General features: G+C 63.2%; 2 protein-coding genes across 5 annotated transcripts in view; one reads left to right on the top strand and one right to left on the bottom strand.

Moving 5' to 3' along the window:
- The window catches only part of FAM163B (family with sequence similarity 163 member B), a 29,939-nt gene extending 14,897 nt beyond the window's left edge, over nucleotides 1-15,042 (top strand). For 2 of the 3 annotated variants that reach the window (XM_058693626.1, XM_058693624.1), the window contains 2 exons: nucleotides 13,619-13,734; nucleotides 14,249-15,042. In XM_058693626.1, the coding sequence (XP_058549609.1) occupies nucleotides 13,642-13,734; nucleotides 14,249-14,647 (492 nt within the window). In that variant the 5' untranslated portion in view covers nucleotides 13,619-13,641 and the 3' untranslated portion in view covers nucleotides 14,648-15,042. Of the gene's footprint in view, nucleotides 1-13,053; nucleotides 13,735-14,248 lie in introns of those variants that run through there. The other variant, XM_058693625.1, reaches the window with a different exon arrangement.
- A 2,688-nt stretch (nucleotides 15,043-17,730) lies between these two features.
- ADAMTSL2 (ADAMTS like 2) overlaps nucleotides 17,731-23,183 on the bottom strand; it is a 34,717-nt gene continuing 29,264 nt past the window's right edge. For both annotated transcript variants that reach the window (XM_058693606.1, XM_058693607.1), the window contains exons 16-20: nucleotides 22,947-23,102; nucleotides 22,244-22,414; nucleotides 21,350-21,526; nucleotides 19,154-19,298; nucleotides 17,731-18,406 (exon numbers count right to left, since the gene is read on the bottom strand). In XM_058693606.1, the coding sequence (XP_058549589.1) occupies nucleotides 18,288-18,406; nucleotides 19,154-19,298; nucleotides 21,350-21,526; nucleotides 22,244-22,414; nucleotides 22,947-23,102 (768 nt within the window). In that variant the 3' untranslated portion in view covers nucleotides 17,731-18,287. The remainder of the gene's footprint in view (nucleotides 18,407-19,153; nucleotides 19,299-21,349; nucleotides 21,527-22,243; nucleotides 22,415-22,946; nucleotides 23,103-23,183) is intronic.

The raw sequence follows: 23,183 nt of genomic DNA, 5'->3' as shown, positions 1-23,183 counted from the left end.
CCTGCCGCTCCTGTGCTCCGGCTCCTGGAGCCCAGCTTGCTCTGCCTGCCCCCGGGCCTTTGCACTTGCTGTTTCAAAGGCGGAGACCCAGAGCAGAAACCAGGATGCAGTAGGAGCTTAATAAATATTTGCAGCTGAATTGTTGATAAATGACCGACGCCAAGCACAGAGTAGGGACAGGGAGGGCCACTAGATCCCAGAAGGGGGAGCTGTGTCCATGGCAGGAAGGGCTTACTCAAGGAGCCTGCTGACCAATCGCCAGGGGTTTCAATAAGCAGAACTGGAAGGGAGTTCAAGGCGCGTGGAATGGCACCAGCAAAGGCTCAGAGGCAAGACCGTGCATTTTGTGGTCGGGAGGCCCAGGGAACAAACCTCTCAGCCAGACTGGCTTAAGAAGCGTGGCGGCAATAGAAAATGCAGAGCTGAGGAAGAAAATCAGAGACCAGCTCGGAGGGCCAGGGACACGCAGATGTTTGGGGCCTAGACCAGGAGAGTCACGCTCAGGCCTGAGTTCCAGGGGGATTCTTGGCTGTAGTGGGGGGGGCGGGGAGGGGGCGTCTGCAAAGGCGAACCGTGGCTCCGTACGTGCAGACACGAGACACGGGTAGGAAAGCCAACACGGGGCAGTCTCCGTGCAGGGGCTCGCGTTGTCAAAAAACAATCAAAACGACACCTGTTGGCATACTCTTAGAAATGCCCCCCCGGCCCCCCGGCCCCCACCTCGCCCCCGAGGCCCCCACTTATCTCTTCGGAAGCTGTCACTGAGCACCCTGGGCTGGGAGCCGAGATGGGCCGGGCCCCAGAGCTCACAGCCCAAGAGGAGAGAAGTCACGGGCTTCTGGACAGAAATACAAAGGAGAGGAGGTCAGTGAGGGCTCCGTGGAGGCCACCAGCAACTCCAGACCACGGGCAGCATTTAAGGCTCTGGGTCAAGGGTGCACGTCTGGCCTGCCCGACAGTCCAGCTTCCTGAGGGCCAGGAGGAGGCAGGGAGGGCGACCCCCACTCACTTCCGTGTCCTCGGTACAGCACAGTGTTTGGCAGGCTGCCCGCACTCATGGTGCTTATGGCAAGGAGGAGAGAGGGAGGGAAGGAAGGAGGGAGGGGGAGAGGAAGGAGGAGGGAGGGGAGCTGGAGACAGGCGTTAACATCCTGTTTTAAAGGTGAGGGGACCGGGGCCCGTGGCCACCCTGACAGTAGGGAGGAGAGTTTGGATTCACACCCAAGTCTTCCTGACTCCTAGGCTGAGCAGGGCTGGGAGGGAAAGACCAGCGCCGACCGGCATGAGCCCAGGCTTCCTGGAGGAGGAGGCACCCGAGCCGGGCCTCGGGCGGCGGGAATCTGTCAGGGGCTGCGGTGAGGGTTCCGTGGGAGAACAGATGTCATCAGCCACGGTGGCTCCAGTGATGTGACGGAGGTGGCCGATTCGAGGCTGCTGAGCTCCTCGGGAGCTAACGGGCAGGACCGGAGGGACATCGGCTGCAAGGAGGGAAACAGCTGACGTGGGCGCCTCGTCTGGACGGCGGAGGGGGGCCTCGCCGCCGTGGGGTATCTGCCCCTGCTCTCTGCACTTGGGCAAGTTGCATCCCTGCCAAGTGGAGACACCCACCTGGGGGTCCTGGACCAGTGGGGGCATCCGAGCATGGCTCGGATGGCTGAGTACCGCCCCCCAACCCCTCCCCAGGCCCTGGGGGCGGGATCTAGCACACAACGGGCTGTCAGTGGTGGGCTGGGTGCTTGTCCAATCCTGTGAGATGCCAGAGGCAGCCAGCATTTCTGTAAAAGCCCCCCGACCCCTCATCGGGCCCCCGGTTCTGCCCCTCACTGGCCGTGTGCCCTGGGGCAGGTCACATCACCTCCGCCAGCCCCGGTTTTCTCATCTGTGAAACGGGTTAATAATTCCAACCCCGAGGATGATGATCAGGCTTAAACGGGGTGGTGCGTGCATTCTCCCCAAGCACCACGAATGCGGGCATCACCACCGCCCCGCTTCCACAGATGCGTAAACCGAGGCTCTCCAGGAGCAGTGGGCTTTCCCCGTGGCACACCACCGGAGCAAGAAGGAGCAAAGCAAACGTGGCCAGGGTCTCCTCAGTCTCCCTCCTTCCCTTGCCCTTTCCAGTGAGCCCCTCCACAGCTGGCTTGGTCTTCTTCCCCCAAACTCACCTACGGCCCCAAAGTCTCCCCTCTCCCTTCCCTCCCCACGTGTTCAGCTCCCAAGGGCTCTGCCTTGGCACGTGATTTAACCCACAGGCACGTATAGAGCTCTTGCTGTTTTCCAGGGCCCGTGCATCAAGGGGAGGCTATGCTGTAGCCCTCGTGGGGCTCGCAGTCGATTGGGAAGGCCGGCGAGAAGGCAGCACGCAGTGACGCTGCGGGGTATGGAGGACACGGGCCAGGCCCACGGAAGAGGGAGCAAAGGCTCCCTGCAGGGGGCAGGACCTGAGACCCGTCCCGAAGGACCAGGAGGACTTAGCCACCTGAGAGGCAGCGGGCAGTGGTCCCAGGGGCATCCTGAGTCTAGGGACCACGGGACAAGGACAGACCTGAGACCGGCGTCCGCATCACGGCTCAGTACCCATCCTGCAGCAGACGTGGGTGGTCCGTGCTGGTCCGGTGGAGCGTGGACTCTATTCAGAGGACCTGGGAGGCGTGTGGTCCAGACTTGCCCTGGAGGCGGGGGAGGGCGGGGGGGGCAGGGGGGGCATCATTCAGGACAGTCGTTCCCCAGATGTGGCCCCTGTCCCAGGAGCATCAGTGTACCCCAGAAACTCCCGGGGGGAGCCCAGTGGTCCAGAGCCCCCCCCGGGAACGCTGACGCAGCCCAGGTGAGGACTGGCACTTGGTGGGGAGCCGGCCTGGCCCAGGCCGAGGTGTGGGGTGCACAAAGCATGGGGTCGCTGTCCCTGCACACACAGGCGGACAGTGCCAAGGTGGAGTGGTGCACACTGGGAACCCCGTGCTAATCGGATGCAAAGCTTTGTGGAGCGATGGGGGGGGCGGGGAGAAGGAGAGCAGGGAGACCCCCCTGGGGAACCCTGAATCCCCTGGGACGGGGGATCCCTGCTGAGCATCCCTGAGCCCTGTTTGCTCCGCTCTGCGGGGCTAAGACCACGAGGGGTCTACTGAATGTCTTTAGGGCTTCATCAAGCTCGAGGTGCTGAGCCAGGGCGACGGGCAGAGGCCTGGCGTCAGATCTTGACTGTGCTTCCTCCTCGCGTCCAGGCCTGGACGCACCACCTTCTCCGGGCCTCAGTTCCCCGGTCTCTGCGTGAAGACACTCACGGGGCCTGGGCTGAGTGTAGCCATGAGGTTAAGTGAAATGTCAAGGGCACAGCCTTCGGCTCAGCGCCGGGACACAGTCAGTGTTTAATAAACGGAAACTCCCGTGGTGCCAGCTGCACTCAGTTCTTGGAAGAGGAAGCTGAAAATAAAAATAAAAAATTTAAGTCAAGCAACAGAAAGGGTTTTGCAGACCCAACGTCTACACATTGTTACTTTTAAGGGAGAGAAGAGGCCAGTGCGGACTACGGTTGAGCTGCCCCCCCCCCCCCCCGCCATTTCCTGACACGGATTGGGACACCCCAGCCTCACAGAGCTCTTGAAGGCACACCTCGCCTGCCTTTCTCCCGACGGGGACCCCGCACGGGCCTGGCCCGAGACTCTGTGCCTGCCGCAACCTCCCCCACTTGCCCAGGACGCCCTGGGGGGGCAGGCAGGCGCGGAGGTGAGAGCCACAGTGGCAAAGCCCCGTCCCTTCCCTTCCCAAGCTCTGGGCCTGTTCAGTGGGGGCTTGCCAATTAGACCCCAGTTCATTTCAGAAATCCCCCCCCCCCCCCCCCCCCCGCCGTTTGAGAACTCCTTCTGTGTCCTTGCACTATGCTGACCCCTAGCGACAGGAGGGCCACAAGACGTGGTGAACCGGGTTCCTGCCTTCATGGGGCTTATCGTCCGTCAGTCCAGTGGGCAAGGAGGAGAGAGCGCCCCTGTCCCTGCCCCCCTTCTTTAGGCAAGCCGTGTAGGGGGGAGCCAGGAGAAGGGGGGAAAGACAAGACACCAGCTTTGGGGTGGCACACCCAAGTTCACCCCCAGCTCCCTCACCCCGGACCATGTGACCTCCTGTGCAGCTCTCTGGCTCCGTTTCCTTGTCTGTAAAATGGGGTGATGATACCTGCTCAGACTCTCCTAGGGATTAGAGATGTTGGTGGAGACTGTCACTCCCTGCCAGGCACAGGGGGTGCTCAGGACAGGACAGTGTGCTTATTACTAATGTGAGCCACCCAGGGTGTTTGAGGGAGGCAGTGACCTGTCCAGACTTAGGTTCAGGAGCCCCAGTGGGGCGGCATGGGCGGGAGGGCAGGGTAGGAACCTCTGGGCAGCCTCTTTGCTAAAGGGCGGATTTCTCTGCCGCGTTGGAGTCGCACGGGTGTGAACTGTCCTCACAGACACACGTACATCTTTCAGACAGATCACAGGACGTCAGACAGGAGAGGTCTGGGGGCTGCTGGGACCCCGGGGCCAGACACTGCTGAGCTCAACAACATCAGACACGGGGTGCCTCGCCTCCTCCCATCCCCCACCGCCCCCACCACCTTGGGGCCCGAGGGGGCAGGTCAGGGTCGCTGGCCTGTGCTCAGCCCTCATTCTGTGGCAGGCATCCAGGGTCACCCTGGGTAGGTCTCCTTGTCTGGGGGACACAGCCACCCATCTGCACAGACAGGGCACGGCCACATGCTCCCAGCCCTCCACACCACCAAGCCTGGTCCCCATGGAGCCGGGGGATCCGGCCTCATTTGACCGCATGCCTCAGTGCACCCTGACTGGCCACTCCTCTGGAAGCAGGACGGTGTGCTGAGGCGGGGCCTCCAGGACCAACTGCAAGAGGGACAGTGTGGTGGCCTGCCTCGTAGGTGTCCCCTAGCTTGGCCCGGTAGCTCCCACTGGCCCGATGTGCTGCCCACTGCCCCCGAAGGGCCGGGGGGACCCCAGGTGACCCTGGCATGGCTCTGTGGCGGAGGGAAGGAAGGGCTACCTCTCGTCGCTCTCTGCCTTCCCAGAGGTGCCTGAGGCAGAGGACAGCAAGTGCCTGGGGACCGTGCCCGAGGGGGCAGGAAGGCCACCCAGCTGCGGGTGCCCTCTTTCCCCAGGCAGTGGGGATGCCGAGCCCCCTGGCCAGTCCAGGTCGGGCGAGGCAGCTCCCTCCAGTTTCCTGGCTGTGGCCCAGGCCCCCCAGCCCTCCAGGGCCCAGAGTCTGCCCTGAATCCTCTCCCTGTAGTCCACGGCCTCGGCTCTGCAGCCGGGAGGGGGCACAAAGACAAGGTGTCCATCTGATGGGCTTTTCTGCTGGCTCAGTGCGTTGTTTTTTCTCTTCCGGCCTCGGTTTGCCCCTAGGCTGTGTGGGTGGGGGGATCTTGCAAAGAAATGCATCTGCTCCCTGCATCCGCCACGGCCTGGGGAGTGCGGGTGGGGCAGCCACCCGGGGGGAGCCGTGGGGCGAAATGAGAGGGACACACCGCCCCCCTTCTCACGGGCGCTCCTGGCTCTGCTGGGTCCGTCCTGGAAATTTCGATTCATTCTTCAAGAGCTCACCGTCCCTGTGAGCATCGAGTGTCTGTTGTGCGCCCCGGGCTGGGCTGGGCGGTGGGAACGGAGCGGGGAACCACCTGCTCTCACAGCGCTGGCCCCAGGCGGCGGGGACGGGGTGGGGGTCTTCAGCGGGGGTCTGGGGACAACTGCTACAAGTCTATGAGCCCCCGAGAGAGCCAGCAAAATAGCGCGGGCCTTGTGCTCGTCCCCGCGGTCCCTCACGGAGCCCAGGCTGCGAAGCAGGCCAGCCCAGGGCATCCCCGGCTTCCTGAACACCAGCACCCCCTGCCACGGGCGCGCTCCGGCCCCGGCCTGCCCTGCCGCTGGGCGCGGGTCTGGCTCGCGGGGGGCCCCGCACCAGGTGGGCCTGCATTTCTGAGGAGCTTGGAGAGGACATCTCCAGGCGCCGCTGGGAACCGCCCGTCCAGGCCGCCAGCCGAGCCCAGCCCAGCCCAGCCGGGCTCTGGAGAATATCTCTGAGACCAGCCACAGTGCTGCCGAGCACTTCCCCGTCTATTTATTACCAAACACAGGAATCTGGGAGCCCGCGGAGCGTGAAATTAGGAACAAATGTGGAGGAGGTCTAGACAGGAACTGCGCGGACGCTCTCGCTCGCGGACCACGGGGCCCTCGGGCTTCCAGGTAGCAGGAGCGCTTTTGTAACCAGACAGATGTGTTTGTGGAGGAAAAGGCGTGCCGGCTCTCCGTAAGCCCTTGCCGAGACGGCGGGATGGGGAAAGGCCTGCGGGGCGGCAGGGGCCTAAGCCTGGCTCCCCCAGCCTCGGTCTCCCCATCCGGAAGTGAGCGGCACCATCAACGCTCGGTCGCGAGGGCTGCTTTACTAAACGAGTGGATTCCAGAGCCCCCGTGCCGATCCGCGAGGCCGTGCTTGCCAGGCGCCCCTGCATCCTGGTGCCCGGCGGGTTTGGAAGTCACTGGTCGAGACGAGCCAGAGGCCCGGCCGGCGTGCAAGGACGCAGGGCTTGGCTTCTCCTTGGCGCCCCAAGGAGCACCGGGCACCTCAGGTGAACGCGGCGGACAGAGGCCTTCCTTTGGCACAGCCCGGTGCCCTGTGCCGCGCGGGGCTCGTAAAGCAGCCGGCTCCCCATGCCCGCCTGCCGCGCCCGCCGGAGGGGGGTGGCGCCCTCCACAGACTCTGGGAGTGGAGGTGGGGGTGCACAGACGGGCCGTCCCTCAGCCTGTCCCTGGAAAACTCCAGGGTGGGGACAGGGAAGTAAAGCCGTTTATAAAGCTTTAAAACCGTTTATGGTCCCAGGGGGCAGATTAACAATTCAGCGCGATCCTGGCCAAACCGTCTTGGCTGGCAGGGCGGCGGAGACTTCAGGGAGAGCCGAGGGGGGACCGCGTGTCAGAGGCCTCCTCCAGCCTGTCCCTGGGCCTGCCGGCGCCTCTCTGCCTCCAGCCTTTGCTTTGCTGTCCCTCCTCCCACAGCCGCCCCCCCCTCTGCCAGCCCGGCCAGGCCATCCTTCCAGGAAGCCCCCGGTGGGCGTCTGGGTGTGGTGCCACCTGTGTGGAGCCCTGCCCCCCACTGGAACCCCCCGTTGGTCTCTTGGGCACTCAGCACGACCCTGCTCAGGACGCAAGTGTCCAGGGAGCGGCCACTGGGCCGGCCCGGCGTCCTCCGGGCCCCCAGGAAAGCATGCGTCCACGTGTGTGCGGCTCTCACCTCTCCCACCCTGGGCAGTGACGTCACGCCCATAATACAATGACAAGGAAACTGAGGCCCGAGAGAGGCCTCTGACCCAGGGTGACCAGCAAGTGTACGGCAGGACTTTCCTCGCTTGCCCCCCCACCCCCAATCTCGGGCAGGACGAGGGCCCCTCAGGCTCATCACCATGGTGTCCGGTGGGGCAGAGTCCCCAGGCACAGGAAGGAGGTCTGAAAGGTGACAGTCCGGCTAGGACGGCCGGTGTGAGAATCGGAGAAACAGGCCTCTGGCTGCCGTTCTGCTGACTCACTGTGTGAGGTCATGGACGGGTCCCGCCTGGCCCCGCACTGTCCTCGGCCTCTCCGTTCCCACCCAACTGTACTAAATGGAGGAATGGGACATCCCAGCACTGGCATTTCAAGGTTAGAGAAGTGCAGGAAGGCTTCCTGGAGAAGGAGGAGGAGGAGGAGGAGGAGGAGGAGGAGACACGCTCTGGGCCCGGCTGGCAGGGTAGGCTCTGCAGAGGCAGAGGGAAGGGCATCCTGGGGGTGAGCACAGCCACGGCAGAGGGGTGGCAGGAGGGTGGGGCCGAAGGAGGCCATGTCGCTCTTAGGGGCTGTTCGGAGTTAACTATGGACTGATGTCAGGCCGGGGCCCCAGAAGAGCCGCCAGCCGCGTGCGCGCCTGCTGGCCGGGCCTGGCCCCGGGTCTGGCGCCCCGTCGCGGGTGTCGCTGCCCCTCGGCAGGCGCGTATCTGCAGAGCGAGGCTGAGACACTCCAGCTGGACGTGGCCCGGGTGTCGGAGCTGGGGCTGCTGACAGCCCCGGGCGCCTGGCCTGCACCGGCACCCGTCCCACCACACCACCAGGCTGACTGCCGCCGGAGGGCCCCCGACAGCCGGGCAGAGCAAGGGGCCTTCCGTATCTCAGACCTGGGAGAGAGGCCCCACGGCCACCACGGCCACTCCCCAGCACCCTCCGGGACCTGCCAGGGAGCCCGAGCCAGACAGGGACCCAAATACTGACAGTAACAGTCGGAGCACGGCACCCTGGCCGGCCGGGGGGGGACACTTGGTGCTGCTCTCTTGGCCGTGCAGAGGGGAAGACTGAGGCACGGACACATGGAGGCGTTTGAAGCCCCGTGCTGAGGGCAGAGCCAGGCTGGCTCCAGGGGGTCTGCTGGGTGCTGGGGTGTTGGGGGCGCCGAACGGCCCAGCAGAGTCTAATCCCTGCATGCTCTCTCTCGAGCTAAGTTCTCCCACTGATGAAGTAGGAACACAATTACCGTCTGGGGTACAAAGAGCCGAAACCCCAGCAAAGGTGACATAGTCACAGAATGAGTCGCTCTGCAGAGGCGGGGGAGATGTAATCCCACCAGTCAGGACAGCAGCGACGCTGGTACCCCCTGGGCCTGGGAGGCCCCAGATCCCAGGTGGCTGGCAGTGGGGCAGGTATGGCTTCCGGCTGCAGGGGAACCCGTCTGTTGGAAGGGTGTGCATGGACCAGCCCGCCCCAACCCGCCTCCTCGTCCACAGAGTCCCAGTGCCCTCTGTGCCCTCCCACGGTGCCACACACGTTAGGGGTCCACCCGGCTGCCTGGGGTCCATCCCGCTGCCTGGGGTCCACCCGGCTGCCTGGGGTCCACCCGGCTGCCTGGGGTCCATCCCGCTGCCTGGGGTCCACCCGGCTGCCTGGGGTCCACCCGGCTGCCTGGGGTCCATCCCGCTGCCTGGGGTCCACCCGGCTGCCTGGGGTCCATCCCGCTGCCTGGGGTCCACCCGGCTGCCTGGGGTCCACCCGGCTGCCTGGGGTCCATCCCGCTGCCTGGGGTCCACCCGGCTGCCTGGGGTCCATCCCGCTGCCTGGGGTCCACCCGGCTGCCTGGGGTCCATCCCGCTGCCTGGGGTCCACCCGGCTGCCTGGGGTCCACCCGGCTGTCTGGGGTCCATCCCGCTGCCGCCTTCTGGCCGCGTCAGGTGAAGGCTGGGGTGAGCTGTGGTATCCCGTGAGCTCCACAGGAGGGAAGGGCGCGGGGGAGTGAGTCCAACATCTGTCTGCTTTGCTTTGCTTTGCTTTGCTTTGCTTTGCTTTGCTTTGCTTTGCCTCACCTCAGTGAAAAGCGTGAAACGCATCTGGACGGCGGGCCTGGCCCCTGCCCAGCCCCACCCCCCACCGCCAGCACACCCTGCTCCCTGGATCCGGCCCCAGGTCGGCCTGCACCCTTGGTGGGGCCGGCAGGCCAGCTGGCCTCAGCCGCCCTGGGGGCCAAGGTGGGTGGGAGCCGCCTGGCAGGGCGCCCAGGAATGTGGGGGTCCCTGGGGCTCCTGCTTTGTCTGTCTGTGTGGCCTGTGCTGTGTCTTCCTGACTCGGGCCCCGTCTGCATCTGCCTGTCTGCACCTCTGCCTGAATTCGGAGCCGTCTGTGAGTCTGTGTCTCATCGGCTCATCACTTTGGGTGTGTACAGATCTGCCTTTCTGTCTGCCTATCCGTCCGGAGTCTGGGTTCCCATCCCAGCTTTGCCCCTGCCCACACTGCTGCCCTGGGGGTGAGCACAGCCAGGGCAGAGGGGTGGCGGGGCCGAAGGAGGTCACTCTTAGGGGCTCCTCGGAGCTAACTGTGGACTGAGGTCAGGCGCCACCAGCCGTGTGCACGTACAGGGGTGCCGCCCCTCGCTCCCCACGTACCAACTGCTCAGATCTTGAGTCTGAAAATCCCGTGTCAATTCTCACACGTTCCTGGAGGGGAAAAAACGGGCCCAGATTCCAGCAAGTCTTTGGCAAGGGTTATCAAAAACTTGAGAAACGTGCACACCGTGAAACCCTTCCTTGCACATTCCTGTCGTCTCAAGAAGTAGGAAATAGTGCAAATGCCCACCCATGGAATGTGCTGTGCGAGCGGGGCTTCCCCCACACTGCGGAGTGCGGTGCGGCTACGAAAAGGAGCCGGGTTCGGGAGGGGTCCCTGGGGACGTTCGGAGTGACCGGGGAGCATGTGGTACACGCAGTGACAGACCGCTAGGTGAAGCAGGGGAAGATACAGAAAGTCTATACAGAGGGCCGTTTTAGCTTCAGAGAAGGGAGGAAGGGTCTATTTCCTTATATTTTTGGAAAGAGGCAGTGGGGAGCGCCTGGGTGGCTCCGTCGGTTGACGTCCAGCTGGCTCAGGTCATGATCTCATGGCTCATGCGTTCAAGCCCCGTGTCGGGCTCTGTGCTGACGGCTGGGGGCCTGGAGCCTGCTTCGGATTCTGGGTCTCCCTCTCTCTCTGCCCCGCCCCTCCCGCTCACACACACTCTTTCTCTCTCAAAGATAAACATGGAAGGAAGAAAGAAAGAAAGGGAGGGAGGGAGGGAGGGAGGGAGGAAGGAAGGAAGGAAGGAAGGAAGGAAGGAAGGAAGGAAGGAAGGAAGGAAGGAAGGAAGAAAAAGAGGCAATGGGGAGATAAATCCAGAACCAAGCAAAATGGTTCCCTCTGGGGCAGAGCCGGGGAGCGACAGGAAGTGAGACCCTTGAATGTACCTGGTTTTATGCTTTTGACTTTGGAACCGAATGTTTTCTACAATTAAAATGCAAAATTAAACCAATTTTTTAAAAAGGGACGAACTAACTGGAATGAATGAACCTGAGTATCGAGTGGATAGAAAAACCATACTAAGAATTATTTCAAGTGACTTTGAAATAGTCTTGTTACTATCCACTCCTGAGGGGGTGAGAACAAAAAGAGAACAAATAAATATGTTCTGTTCAGTGGACATGTTAGTAAAAATATTGGTACTGTTATTTTTTTTTTTTAACGTTTATTTATTTTTGAGACAGAGAGAGAGCATGAACGGGGGAGGGTCAGAGAGAGGGAGACAGAGAATCCGAAACAGGCTCCAGGCTCTGAGCTGTCGGCACAGAGCCCAACGCGGGGCTTGAACCCACTGACCGCGAGATCATGACTTGAGCCGAAGTCGGCCGCTTAACCGACTGAGCCACCCAGGTGCCCCTGGTACTGTTATTTTTAAGTTATTATATATAACAGGGAAAAACTAATAAGGAATAAAGTCAATAGAAACTTACGTTTTATTTTTCTCTTCCTAAAAAAAAAAAAAAAAAAAGTATTCCCTAGTTGGGACACCTTGTACCTAAAAGCAAAATGTCGGGGCACCTGGGTGGCTCAGCCAGTTAAGCGACCGGCTTTGGTTCAGGTCATGATCTCACGGTTCGTGGGTTCCAGCCCCGTGTCGGGCTCCGTGCTGACAGCTCAGAGCCTGGAGCCTGCTTCAGATTCTGTGTCTCCCTCTCTGCCCCTCCCCAACTTGTGCTCTGTCTCTCTCTCGCTTTCAAACATAAATAAACATTAAAAAAAAAATGTAAAGCAAAATGCCATCAAGGATTAGTGGGGGTCCCATCAAAATAACACAGGAGCCTTTGTGGAGGGACCTCCAACCCCACAGTCCCAATGGGATCATTTGAACATTAAAATGTGGACTGAACTACATTAAATATATAAAAGTCAGTGAGATCACAGTGATACTAGAAAACCACCGCAAACCTCTTGGGGGTACCCCCCTCTTCTGAAAATTGATACAGAGCTGAGCACCTGTGCCTTTCCTCTGCACGCTGTATTTTCAGGATAACTACGTAGGTACTAGGGAAAGTTCTTCAGAGAAGGACCAGGGCTAGTCAATGCAGGAGAGACCGTACTGCTTGCAAAGCCACTCTTTGCGGCCCCCTAATTAAATAATGGATCTAGGACACAATCCCCAAGGGCTGGTAAGTCGATCAGGTGGAGGGCCAGCGGGGGAACGGACGGCAGCTGGACCCACCAGCCGTTGATCTCAACGTGGCGGGAGGCGGAACAGAGTCACAGCCCCCGACGGTGACGCGGTAGGAAGCCAGTTTAGAAGACAAAACAGCGCCAGAGTGTTCGAAGCCACTCGAGGAAACCCAGCCAGCTCTAGTACATGGAAAATTCTGTGAAGATAAACGACCCAGTTTCTTCTATAAACAACACCGGCGGGGTGCGTAGGGCGAGAGAGGAGGGAACAGAACTGTTCTAGAGTCAAAAGAGCCAAATGTAACTGGGTCCTGATTTGAACAAAGCAACTGTAAAAAGACATTTTGGAGCTGAGTGAAGGAAGCTGAACACACACAGGGCGTTTATGGTTTTGATTTTTGTTTTTTTCAGTCTTCATCTGTCAGCTTTTGCACTGAAGGATTTATGAGTAAACTGACACGCTCCGGGATTTCCTTTAATACGCTCAATCGCCCCCCCCCCCCCACACACACACACACTGCCGCCCCTGCAAAAGAAAATGAGGGATGGCCAGTCGAGGCAGGGGTGCCCGAGCCAGCGACTACTGGCCTGTGGGAGGTGATCGTCAGGCACGAGGGAACTTTGCAAGCCAGGTGTTAAACCCCTGAAACAGGCCCTCTCGAGGACGGACATCGCAAGAGCCTACGAGGCAGGATGCTTTTTTTCTGGAACCGGTTTCTCAGCGCCCGGACGGATGGAAAAGCTGACAGAAGCACGGCTGGTGACATGTGCTCGTTCTCTCTGCCTTTGTGTGACATTTTCCAGGATGAAGAGTTTACAAAGGGCCTGTCCCTCGGCCTAGAAATCCCCCTTCTAGGAACTTCTCCTGAACAAGTAATCGCAGCCGGCCGTGTAGCTGAAATGGCTCCCATCACTTAGCTGCAAAAACACTTTACTAAAACATCCACTTAAAGTATTTTTTTTTAATGTAAACAACCTAAATATCAAAAAAAAAAAAAAAAAAGGATTGGTTTTCAGTCGTGAAAGACGACAAAAGTTCTGTTGAGTATTTACCGCCACCGAACCCGCACACTTAAAAACGGTCGTGGTGGTGAACTTCACGTTATGTGTGTTTTACCACAACCGGACGGGTTGTGTCAGACGACGGGACGTGGCTAGAAGCGATGTCGCGGAAGGAAATTTAATGATCTGGAAAAATAAGGACGATCTTGTTCGGTTACAAAACCATATGTTCAGCTTGACTGTGTTTGGGTGAATTTAGAAATGCGTGAGCTTGGGAGAGCCAGCCTGGAAGGGCGCCATTCCCTGAAAGCGTGCTACGCTCAGTGCCGAAATCTTCACGGGAGCCCCGCGAGCCGGGCTGGGGCGTCCTGTTAGCATCGCCCTCTCCAGACGTGGGACGCAGGGCCCGGAGACGGAGGGGCAGGGCCGGCCTGCCCTGCACCGCGGCCCAGCCCCGGCCCCGGCCCCTGCCTCCTGCGCACATGCCCCGGGGGATTCTATTTTCCCCTCTGGGTCAGTCTCCTCGACTTTCTAAACCAGAAGGGGTGGCTCTTGCAAGGAGGAAGCAGTGATGCGGGGAAACCTGGTGATGTGTGTTGCAGGCTGTTGATGGAGAAGGGGGCGGATGACAGCCGGGACAGTGGTCATCACTGGGGGCATCTTGGCGACTGTGATTCTGCTCTGTATCATCGCTGTTCTGTGCTACTGCCGGCTCCAGGTACCCCCCGGGGCGCTGAGGGAGGCGCGAGGAGGGCTGGGGCCCCGCCAGAGGGGAAGGGGCAGGTCCTGCTGGAGAAAGTGCCCAGCAGGCCGCCCCGGCCTGGGTCCCACCTGCCAGGGTTCACCCCTCCAGGGCTTCCCAAACCCCCCCCCCGCAGGGCGAGGCCGAGGAGGCTCAGGGAGGGGAAGGGACTTGGCCGACGGCGCACGCAGCTGCCATGCGGGAGAGCAGCAGGAGTGAGCGTCTGGGCCTCGCTTCTGGCCCCCTGGGCTCTCCCTTCCCTACCCACACCGGACGGCCCTCCGAGTGCCCCCCAACCCCGAGAGCAGGCCCAGATGCACAGCACAGCGCCCATCTTCAGGCTGCCTGGCCCTCCTGTGCCTCGGTTTCCCCGCCTGCACAGCTTGTCGTGGGGACCGGCGGGGCGTCTGGCCGCATGCGTGCGTGCATGCGTGCGTGCGCGCGCACGCGAGGGCGGGCGGGCCGCGGGTCACCAGCCCTCTGCCCGCAGTACTACTGCTGCAAGGAAGAGTCGGAGGAGGACGAGGAGGAGCCTGACTTCGCCGTGCACGCGAACCCGCCTCCGCTGCCCTGCGGCCGCAGCCTGGTGCTCACCAACGGGCCGGCGCTCTACCCGGCCGCCTCCACCTCCTTCAGCCAGAAGAGCCCGCAGGCCCGCACCCTCTGCCGCAGCTGCTCCCACTACGAGCCGCCCGCCTTCTTCCTGCAGGAGCCCGAGGACGAGGACGTGCGCAACGGCGGCGAGCGCGTGGCCTACCAGAGCGTCAGCCAGGAGGACGCCGAGCCGCCGCCGGGGGCCTTCGGGGGCCTGCAGGCGCTCAACCCCAACCGCCTCTCGGCCATGCGGGAGGCCTTCTCCCGGAGCCGCAGCATCAGCACCGACGTCTGAGCAGCCCCGCCCGCCCGACGGGCCCCGAGACCATGGTGGGGTCCCCGGGGCGCGTCAGCCTGGCCCCGGGCCGGGACCGGGGCCCCGCCCAGCCCTCCGCGCCTCCCTGTCCCCACGGGGGCCGGTCGGGGAGCTCCGCGGCTCGCTGCAGGGATAGGGCCCAGTGAGCACGAGGTGGCCGCGGGGGGTAGGGGGTGCGGGGCCTGGAGCTCCCAGGTGTCGGTCCGCAGGGCAAGGCGGGGCTCTGGGGCCTCGACGCCAGGCTCCTGACGCTGAAGCTGCCGTCCAGCAGAGCTGCAGGGGGAAAGTGGCCTCCACCTCAGCCCCAGCAATTGGCCGTCGCTGGCTGTGAGGCCGGGCCTGACCCCACCCCCCGACACCCCCCAGCCCCCACCAACCCCAGCCCGCCGCCCCGAGCCTCAGCCGCGATGCCACTGGCCCGGTAGCACAAGCCCTCCCTGGCTATTGCAGACCACGTATTAAGTCCCAGAACGGCGGGGGGGTGGGGAGCACCCCCCTCCCCCCCCCCCCCCCCCCGCGCCCTCCCGCTCACACGCACATCCTTGGCTTCCGGTGCCAAGCGGCAGAGACGCTCTTTGGGCTGGCCTTCCTGCAGATGTCCCGGAAGTTTCAGGGGCAACCAGGCCCTTGGGATTCACAGCCCCAACTGGCTTTTTGGTGAAAGAGGGAGGCACAGAGGGTAGAGGAGGCCACGGGCCAACCACCTGCTGTGGGAGCACCCGCACTGAAACAGGCACCCCGTTCCGAAGTCCAGGTGTGGTGGGGTGCACAGGGCGGGGAGCAGGACCTAACAGACCCACTTTCCCCCCATGAGGCCTGCGACAGGCCCTCCCACCCGCTGGGCCTCAGCATCCAGAGCCCTTCGAGCTCTGGTCCCAGGGGAGACCGACCCGAACTCTCCCAGCCGCCCTGTTTCTCAGGAGGATCTGGGAGCAGGGCCCCGGATCCCACTCTCGCTCCACGTCCGACCTCAACTGAGCCCACTCTCCGCCAAGCTCCCAGCAGGGCTGAGGTCTCCCTGGGAGCCCCTCTCTAGCGCCCTCCCTCTGCTGGGGAAGTGATGCTCAGTAGTCACCCCAGGGAAGTGACCAGGGGCACGGGGAACGCAGCTCCCCCACCGGCCAGGGGCGAGATCTCCTCCTGCACAGCAGGGCCCCAGAGGCAGGGTAGCTGCTGTCTGCCAGGCTCCTCGGCGAAGCCACCTTCCTAAAAGACAAAGCAGCCTTTGAGGGCCCCCGAGCCGAGGACAGCCCGAGCACCTGCCTCTTGCTGAATGCCCCAGAGTCGTCCGGACGTGAGCAGCGTTAGGGAGGGCTGTTTTCAGCTTTCTCTCTTACTTTCTCCTTCCGTTCACCTCCAGCCTCAGTTGGGACACGCTAATGGAATCCACCCTCAGCTTCCCCGCAGCCCAAGCTCTCCTCCTTTGTGGAACCCCATGAGTTTGTTTTGCGCATCTGCTTGGGGGGTGGGCTGGGGTGGGGGGCGAGCACCAGGAGGCGGCACTTCCTGTGGCTGTTCTGTTCCGGTTTCCTGTTTCCTTCCCTGGTCTCTGTTCTCTGTATCGATTCATAGATCCACTTAAAATGAGGTGAACACCCATCCCTGTGAGTTCATGCAGCTGCACTGTGGGGACCCGCGGGGGGCTGCGTGCTCCCCGAGGAAAGAGAAAGCCAATAAAACTCTCCACCACCGCCACCGCCTTCGGTCTGCCTGCAATTCCAAGCCAGCCCGAACCTCTGCCCGGGACTTTCCGGGAGGGGACCCCGTCCTGCCCAGCGCCAGGCAGGGTCTGCCTTTCCTCTCCCATCTGGGGGCCTGGGTCTAGGCACGCCACGTCTAGGGTGCCGTCTAGGCCAAGTCTGGGAGCCGCTAGCCTAAACTCTGAGCTCCTGGAGAGCAGGGTGGGGGTGACTGGCTGAGTCACCTGGGACCAGTGTCTGATGGCCTCCGGGCCCGTGTTGGCCATCAGCGCGGGGGGGGGGGGGGGGGGGGGGCGGGGTGATAACGACGCCCGCTTCAGGGGCTCTTGGAAGGTTCGTGAAGCAGGGCTGATAGAGCACTGGAGGCAGAGCCTGGCACACAGGAAGTGCCGAGTGTGGTCCGAAAGGAGGACCGGGGGCAAGGGTGACCACAGGGCACAGCAGCAGGGTGCATCGGGGAGGGCCCAGACCCCTGGATTACTGTGACTCACCTCTCCTGGGGCTGGGGACCTCACGCAAGCCCATCCCAGGGCCTCAGTGACCTTCATCACTGAGCAGCACCCTCAATGCTGCCCTGAGCGCTGGGTGCCGGGCCCTGCTCTGGCAGCCGCCCGCCGCCCTGCTACCTGTCCCCGAAGAAGACGATCCCCGTGGCACCCTCAGCCCATGGCAGTCTTGCTTCCCGAGCTGGGCGGACACCCTGGTCCTCCTCCCCCCGCCCCCAGCTGAGGCCAGAGCAGGTTTTCAGCATCTTCCCCATCCCCACCCTCTCCCTGGAGACTCCGTGCTGGCTGCTTCCCCTTCTTTCATGCTGGAGAACCACTCCTGCTGCTGGACCAGCCTAAACACCACCTCCTCCAGGAAGCCCTTCAGTGGCCCTGCACACCCCCCACCCAAGTCCAGATTAACTAGCCCTTCTAGGAGGTTCAGGAACAGTAACGATGGATGATATTTCCTGAGCTCCCAATCTGGGGCCCACCCCCGCCCCTGCCTCATTTCCTGTTTTTCCCCTACACGTCTCAAGGCCAGCCTTTTCTCCCAAAGCCCAGGTCGTACAATTCCTCCAGCCCCCCAGCCCCCTCCCTAGGCTCCACTTCGGTCAGTAGGCGGGAGACCGGCTCGGCTCTGAGAACACATCCAGGTCCTGATGCCTCCTGACCCCCATCACCCCTGCAGGCGCCCCACCTCTGCTTCCCCGACCGTCCCCTCCTCAGGGAGGCACTGCTGCTCCGTCCTAGGCCCCGAGCCCGGTCCCGGACCCAGGCCTCAGCCGGTCTTCCCGGACTCGAGGGTGGGACAGCCTGGCTCCCGGAGCCCGACGGCCACCGCACACCTCCCACCAGAGCCACTGGGAGCCCACAATGCCGCCATAAATACGACCACTTTATTAACATACAGGAGCACTGGCTGACGACCATATCCTAGTGTGCCGTGAGAAAGAGTGCCTCCTCCCGGGGCGTAAAGTGCAGCGGGTCCCTCCGTGCGTGAGAGCTTCATAGAACGAGGCAAGTGGATGCTACTTGCGAGATACAATTCCTCTGGAAGGGGCACACCCGAACAGGATGCGGGTCCGAGGCGGCACCTGGATCTCCCCGCCGCCCCAGCCCCGGTCCTCGACCCCATAGCCCTGGAGGGAGAGAGGACATTCCCAGGCCCCTTGGGTGGAGCTGGGGGCTGGCCGGTGGGACCCACAAACACGACCGTCCTTGCAGCCCTAAGACACCTTCCCGGGCAGGGGCAGGGGCCCGGGGTGCGCTCGTGGGGGCGGGGGGGCTCTCCTTCCCCAGGGGAGAGCAGAGGCTCAGTGTCACGTCTTCACAGCCCGGGTGCCCTGCGGGAAGGGTGTCCGCAGAGGGGCCCCAGTGGCTGGGGGGCCCCCAGGGCCGAGTGCTCGGGTCTCTGGGGGGCGGCGGGGGTGGCTAGGAGTGAGGAGGTCTGCAGGAGCGGCAGCACGCCTTGCTGTAGTACCAGTGGCCACAGAGGTTCACCTTGATGGCCAGGGCACAGTTGGTGCCTGGCTGGTCCTGGCAGCTGTCATCTGGGGAAGGGACACGGCGGGGGGGGGGGGGGGGGGGGAGGAGGGCATCACCAGTGGCCAAGGGGTGGAAACTCGACAGGACCCCCCGGCCCCACCACCTCGGGGGTGGCCCCCGCTGGCAGCACCCGTGGACAGGTGGCCCCTACGTGCCCGTTTCCAGGGGCAATGGGCCTCCCACCTGCGTCGGGCCCTCCAGCCCTGCTACTCTGCCACCCCTGCCCCCAGCCCTCCCCAGGACGCCACGCTATCCCCCCGAGGGGTCTGATCCGCGCACAGCAAGGGTGATGCCCAGGGCCAGGGTTTGGAGGAGTCTTTGACCTCACCCCTGGAGGCCCGAACCTTCCCAGGAGGCCCACAGGGGTCCCCTCCACAGAACAGGTGTGAAGCAGAGCTGGCCACCTGTCCCGGCACCCTCGCCCCTCCTCCAGGCGCCGAGGCCCCACGTCAGGCCCGGCCACCCCCGCCTCCCGTGTGCCCGGCTCAGGCTGAGTCACCCCAGACTCCCGGTCCCCACCCGGTCGGCCCCACCTTCTGAAGCCAGATACAGGTGTTGGTGTGGCTCCTGGGGACCCCCGGCCCCAGTCAGGCCTCACCTGCTGCCCTCCCCACCCTCACCTCCCAGCCGGGTTCCACCATCCCAGGAGGAGCCTTCGCCCCCCGCCAGGCCTCGGTGTCCGTAGCCGCTCGGTCTTCCTGGTCCCCTTGGCCCCTGGCTCTGCCCGCCTTGTCGGCCCCCCGCCTCCTCACCTGGGGGCTCCGTGGGGCAGGGCAGCAGGTCACAGGCCTGCCTGCCGACAGGCTTCACCAGCGGGTCGCAGCCACGGACGATGTCAGTCCCCTGGTAGCACTTGACGTCCCGCATCCGCACGCCCACCCCGCAGGTCTTGGTGCACTGATGGGAGAGACAGCATGGCCGGAGCCCCCACCTGGCCGCGGAGGGGTCCGGCCCCAAGGAGGGGCGACCGCACCCCTCCCACCGGGCTGCCGGGTCCCATCCCCACCCAGGGCCGCGCAGCTCCAGCAGGTGCCCAGGGAAGGGGCGGCCCCTCCCCTCCCCACTGTCACTGGGTGCGTCGCTTTCAGCCTCCCCGGGGCCTGTGAGACGGACCCTCAGGACACACGGGGCCGTGGCAGAGGGAGAGCGCTGGTTTCCCTCTCCAGTGAAAAACTGTGTTGCCGGCCAATTGAACCTATCTTCCAAAGCCACACTCCCGCCTGAGGCTCCCTCGTCCAGATGTTCCCCTCGGAAAACCCCGCTGAGCTACCCAGGGCACCAGGGACATCTGCTGACCCCGGCTGCCCCATCGTCTTCTTGCCAAGATCCTGCAGGCGGTGGCTCCCTCTTGCCACCCCCCTCCAACGTGGGTGACCCCACGTCACCCAGGCGCCTCTGGGACCTGAGCCCTGGGTCCCTGAGGCGGGGTAGGGGTGGGAGGCCCCGGCCCTGGACCCACCCTCCCATTTAACTGAGTAAGACTTAACGGGGGACCACCCACCCGCTCCCAGCATGGGGGGCTGGCCCAGTCTGGAGGCAAGAGGCGGCCAGCTTGGCACGGAGCACACAGGACCATCGACCGCGGGCGGCCGCTCCGAGGAGCCTCTGTGTGCCCCCGGAGGGGACCCTCCGGCCCTGGGGAGCGGGTAGAACAGCTGGGAGGAATGAGCTCTTACTGAGCCCGTATCCCAGGGAGGGGCAGCCACAGGGACAGAACGCCAGAGCTCCACACACCCACCGTGGTCCACCTGTGCTGGTCACCCCCCCCCCCCCCGCCCACCCTCCGTCATCAGCGCAATACGGGTGTCCCTATCCCAATGCCCTCAGGCTGTTTGGGGGGCAGGGTCTGCTCCCTGTCTGTGGCTCTCCCCCCTTCCAGGGCTCGGCACCCAGCACCCAGCCCAGCACCCGGTAGCTCCTGGCCCCCATCTTCTGAAGCAGGAAGTACCTTCCAAAGCGCCGTGCTGGCGTGGCTCCTGGGGGCCTGGAGCCCCAGGCGAACTTCACCGGCCTCTCAGCCCCACCTGACGTCCTCCCCCACTCCCTGCCGGGCTCTGCCCCCAGACATGACTCACTCTGCTCCCCGTAGCCACTAGACCCTCCTGGCCCCTCCAGAAACCTATTCTTTATCCTTCAGGCGCTGGCTCTGCCCACGCCTCCTCTGGAAGCCCCCGCCCCGCCCCCAGTCTCCCTCCTTCTCCCTGGTGGGTCCTTTTGTGGATGACACAGAATGGGGAAATGTGTGTTTTCGCTCTTGAACGAGCCTGGGTGCCAGTAGGCCCCATCTAGGACGAGGTTTGCATCCAGATACCACCTTGGGTCTCTCTGCTGAGATCCCTGAGCCCGGGTGGGGGCGGGGGGTGCAGAGGTCCTGGCCCATCACCCTCTGAGTCGGGGCAACACTCACGGAATCCCCAGACTCACCCCTGTCTTACAGACTCTAAGAATCTTCACCTTGAACTCTAAGGTTTGGGGATGTGCCTTCCACCATCCAAGACCATGGAAGCCTCGCGTGCGTGTGTCTGAGACAACACCACGGTGCAACGTACAGGGCTCCCCACCCCCTGTGACACCCCTGCGTCATCCCCCTCAGTGCTCAGAGCTGGCCCATGAGGACACCGAGGCCAGAGGCACCGGAGACCCCGGAGCACACAGCCTGGCCACAGCGACAGAGGCCCCGGGGCTCCTGTTCTCTACCCCCTCCCCGCTCAGTGATGCTCAAAGACCACTCTGGGCCTCCCCCTCCGCCACCTCTTGAAAACTGATGGCATCACCAGGTGGAGAGGGCACGAGGGGCACGGGGGTGGGGGCACGGGTACTAAGGACACACGGAGGACACAACAGGGGCGGGGGTGGGGCGCGTCTGGGGCAGGGCTCGAGGTACCGAGGCGGGACCAGGACTCAGGTTCCGGCCTCACGTGGCCCCGAGGGGCCAGCCGGGCGCTCACCTCCGACCAGGGGCTGGTGTACCACTTGAAGCAGGGTCTCTCGAAGCACGTGCTCTCCTCAGGGGGCTTCTTGGCCAGCCCGCACTCGGGGCCGCTGCGCGTCTGTGGCCTCCCGTTGGCCAGCTCCATGCACAACACCAGCCTCTTCTTCACACCTCGGCCACAGGTGGTGTTACACTGAGACCGGGGGACAGACGGGGCCGGGTCAGAGGCCAGAGGCCAGGAGGACCAGGACACCGTGCACGTGACTCCGCGACTCTGGGGATATGGCTCGGTCAGTAACGATGGGGTGAAAACGTTTAGGTCAATGGCAGATTGGCTGAGAACTCTTTGGTCGATAACCCTTTGGCCCCAAACACATTTGATCAAAAGCCGTTTCACGGAAAACCATCTGTTTGGAAACACAACAGTTCGTGACAATTTGTCCCGAGACGGCTCGGCTAATGGTGATCTACCTGAAGCAACTGGCTGAGAACGACCCGTCTGAAAAGGCAAGTTGGTGACTGTGACCGGCGGGGGTGGGGGGGGGGGCAGACGAGGTGGTCATGAGAACAAACGTCTGCCCAAGACCCAGGGGCCAAGAGTCTGTGAGGCCCGAGTGCCCCCGGCCCCCGTTTTCCATAAAGTGGGGGCTGGGAGAGGGCCGAGGACACAAGACCAATTCTGCATCATCAGGTACTTGCCTATTTAGATCTGGCAGGTGTTAAGGGGTTTTCTTACCTTTTTGGCTTTTTCCATTTCAAATTAAGTTTCAGTGAATTGTATTTTGCAATTAATTCCATCATATTTTGCAATTAATTCCTCGTTTGGCCAATCCGCCAACCTGGCCACTTGGCTCTCAGCCCAGAGCCCTCCCAGGCAGAGGGGAGCCCTGCTGCGGCTGGGGGCACTCACCCGCTCCCAGTCCTGGGCCAGCCAGTGGGCGGGGCAGTTCTTGTCCCCACAGGGATGGATGGCCAGCGGCTTGCTCTCCATCTGGCACTGAGACTCGGGCACCACCCGGCCGTCACTGGTCTTGCAGTACACGTGTCGGATCATTCGGCCCTGCCCGCAGCTCCCGCTGCACTGCAGGGGGGAAGGGGGGGCGGGGAGGGGGGGTTAGGGGCGGAAACCCTCTCCCAGTGCACCCCCCTCCCCTGCTGTCACTCCCAGAGAGGACCGGCTCCCCAGGCGGTGTGGGGGAGGGAGCGGCTGCCATGGCAACCACTTTTTAAATAACATTTTCTGTTCTAATTACAGAAATATTACGCGCTCGGTGGAAAACAGACACACAAAGGCACACCTAAAATACCTAAAAAGGTCATCTGTGCGCCCAGCACCGGGGCGGGGGGGGGGGGGGGGAGCGCTGGTGAGCACAGCCGAGAGACGGACACACAGACAGACACACGGGGAGGTCATAAAAAGGGACCCCGAAGTCGCCACTCGGTTTTGGATACAGGCTATGACTCCTCACGTGACCGGGAGAACGGCTGGTTCGCCGATCTAACCCTACATCCCTCCCTCTAGAACGGCGGGGGCGTGAGGCGGCCCCGCGGCCACTGGGCACCGGCCACCCCTCCGCGTGCCCCCCCCCCCCACCCCACGGCCCTCCCCTCACCGGGCCCCAGTCGGAGACAGTCCACTGGCGGTCGCAGGGGGGGCCTGTGCAGTCCTTCTCCCCCACGGGCCTGGTGTTGGGGTCACACAGCTTCTCGTCTTCCGAGCAGCGGATGTCCCTGGTCACCACGCTGCGCTCCCCGCACTTGGCCGTGCACTGTGAGCGGGCGGGTGAGGGCGGGGTCAGGACTGCGCAGCCCGCGCGCACGGGCCCGAGCGCCCGGCCGCACATGCGCTC

Source organism: Neofelis nebulosa, chromosome 12 (genome assembly GCF_028018385.1).
Source record: "Neofelis nebulosa isolate mNeoNeb1 chromosome 12, mNeoNeb1.pri, whole genome shotgun sequence".
NCBI lineage: Eukaryota > Metazoa > Chordata > Mammalia > Carnivora > Felidae > Neofelis > Neofelis nebulosa.
The sequence above is the reverse complement of the archived record's forward strand: the minus strand, read 5'-3'. Positions and strand labels throughout refer to the sequence as shown.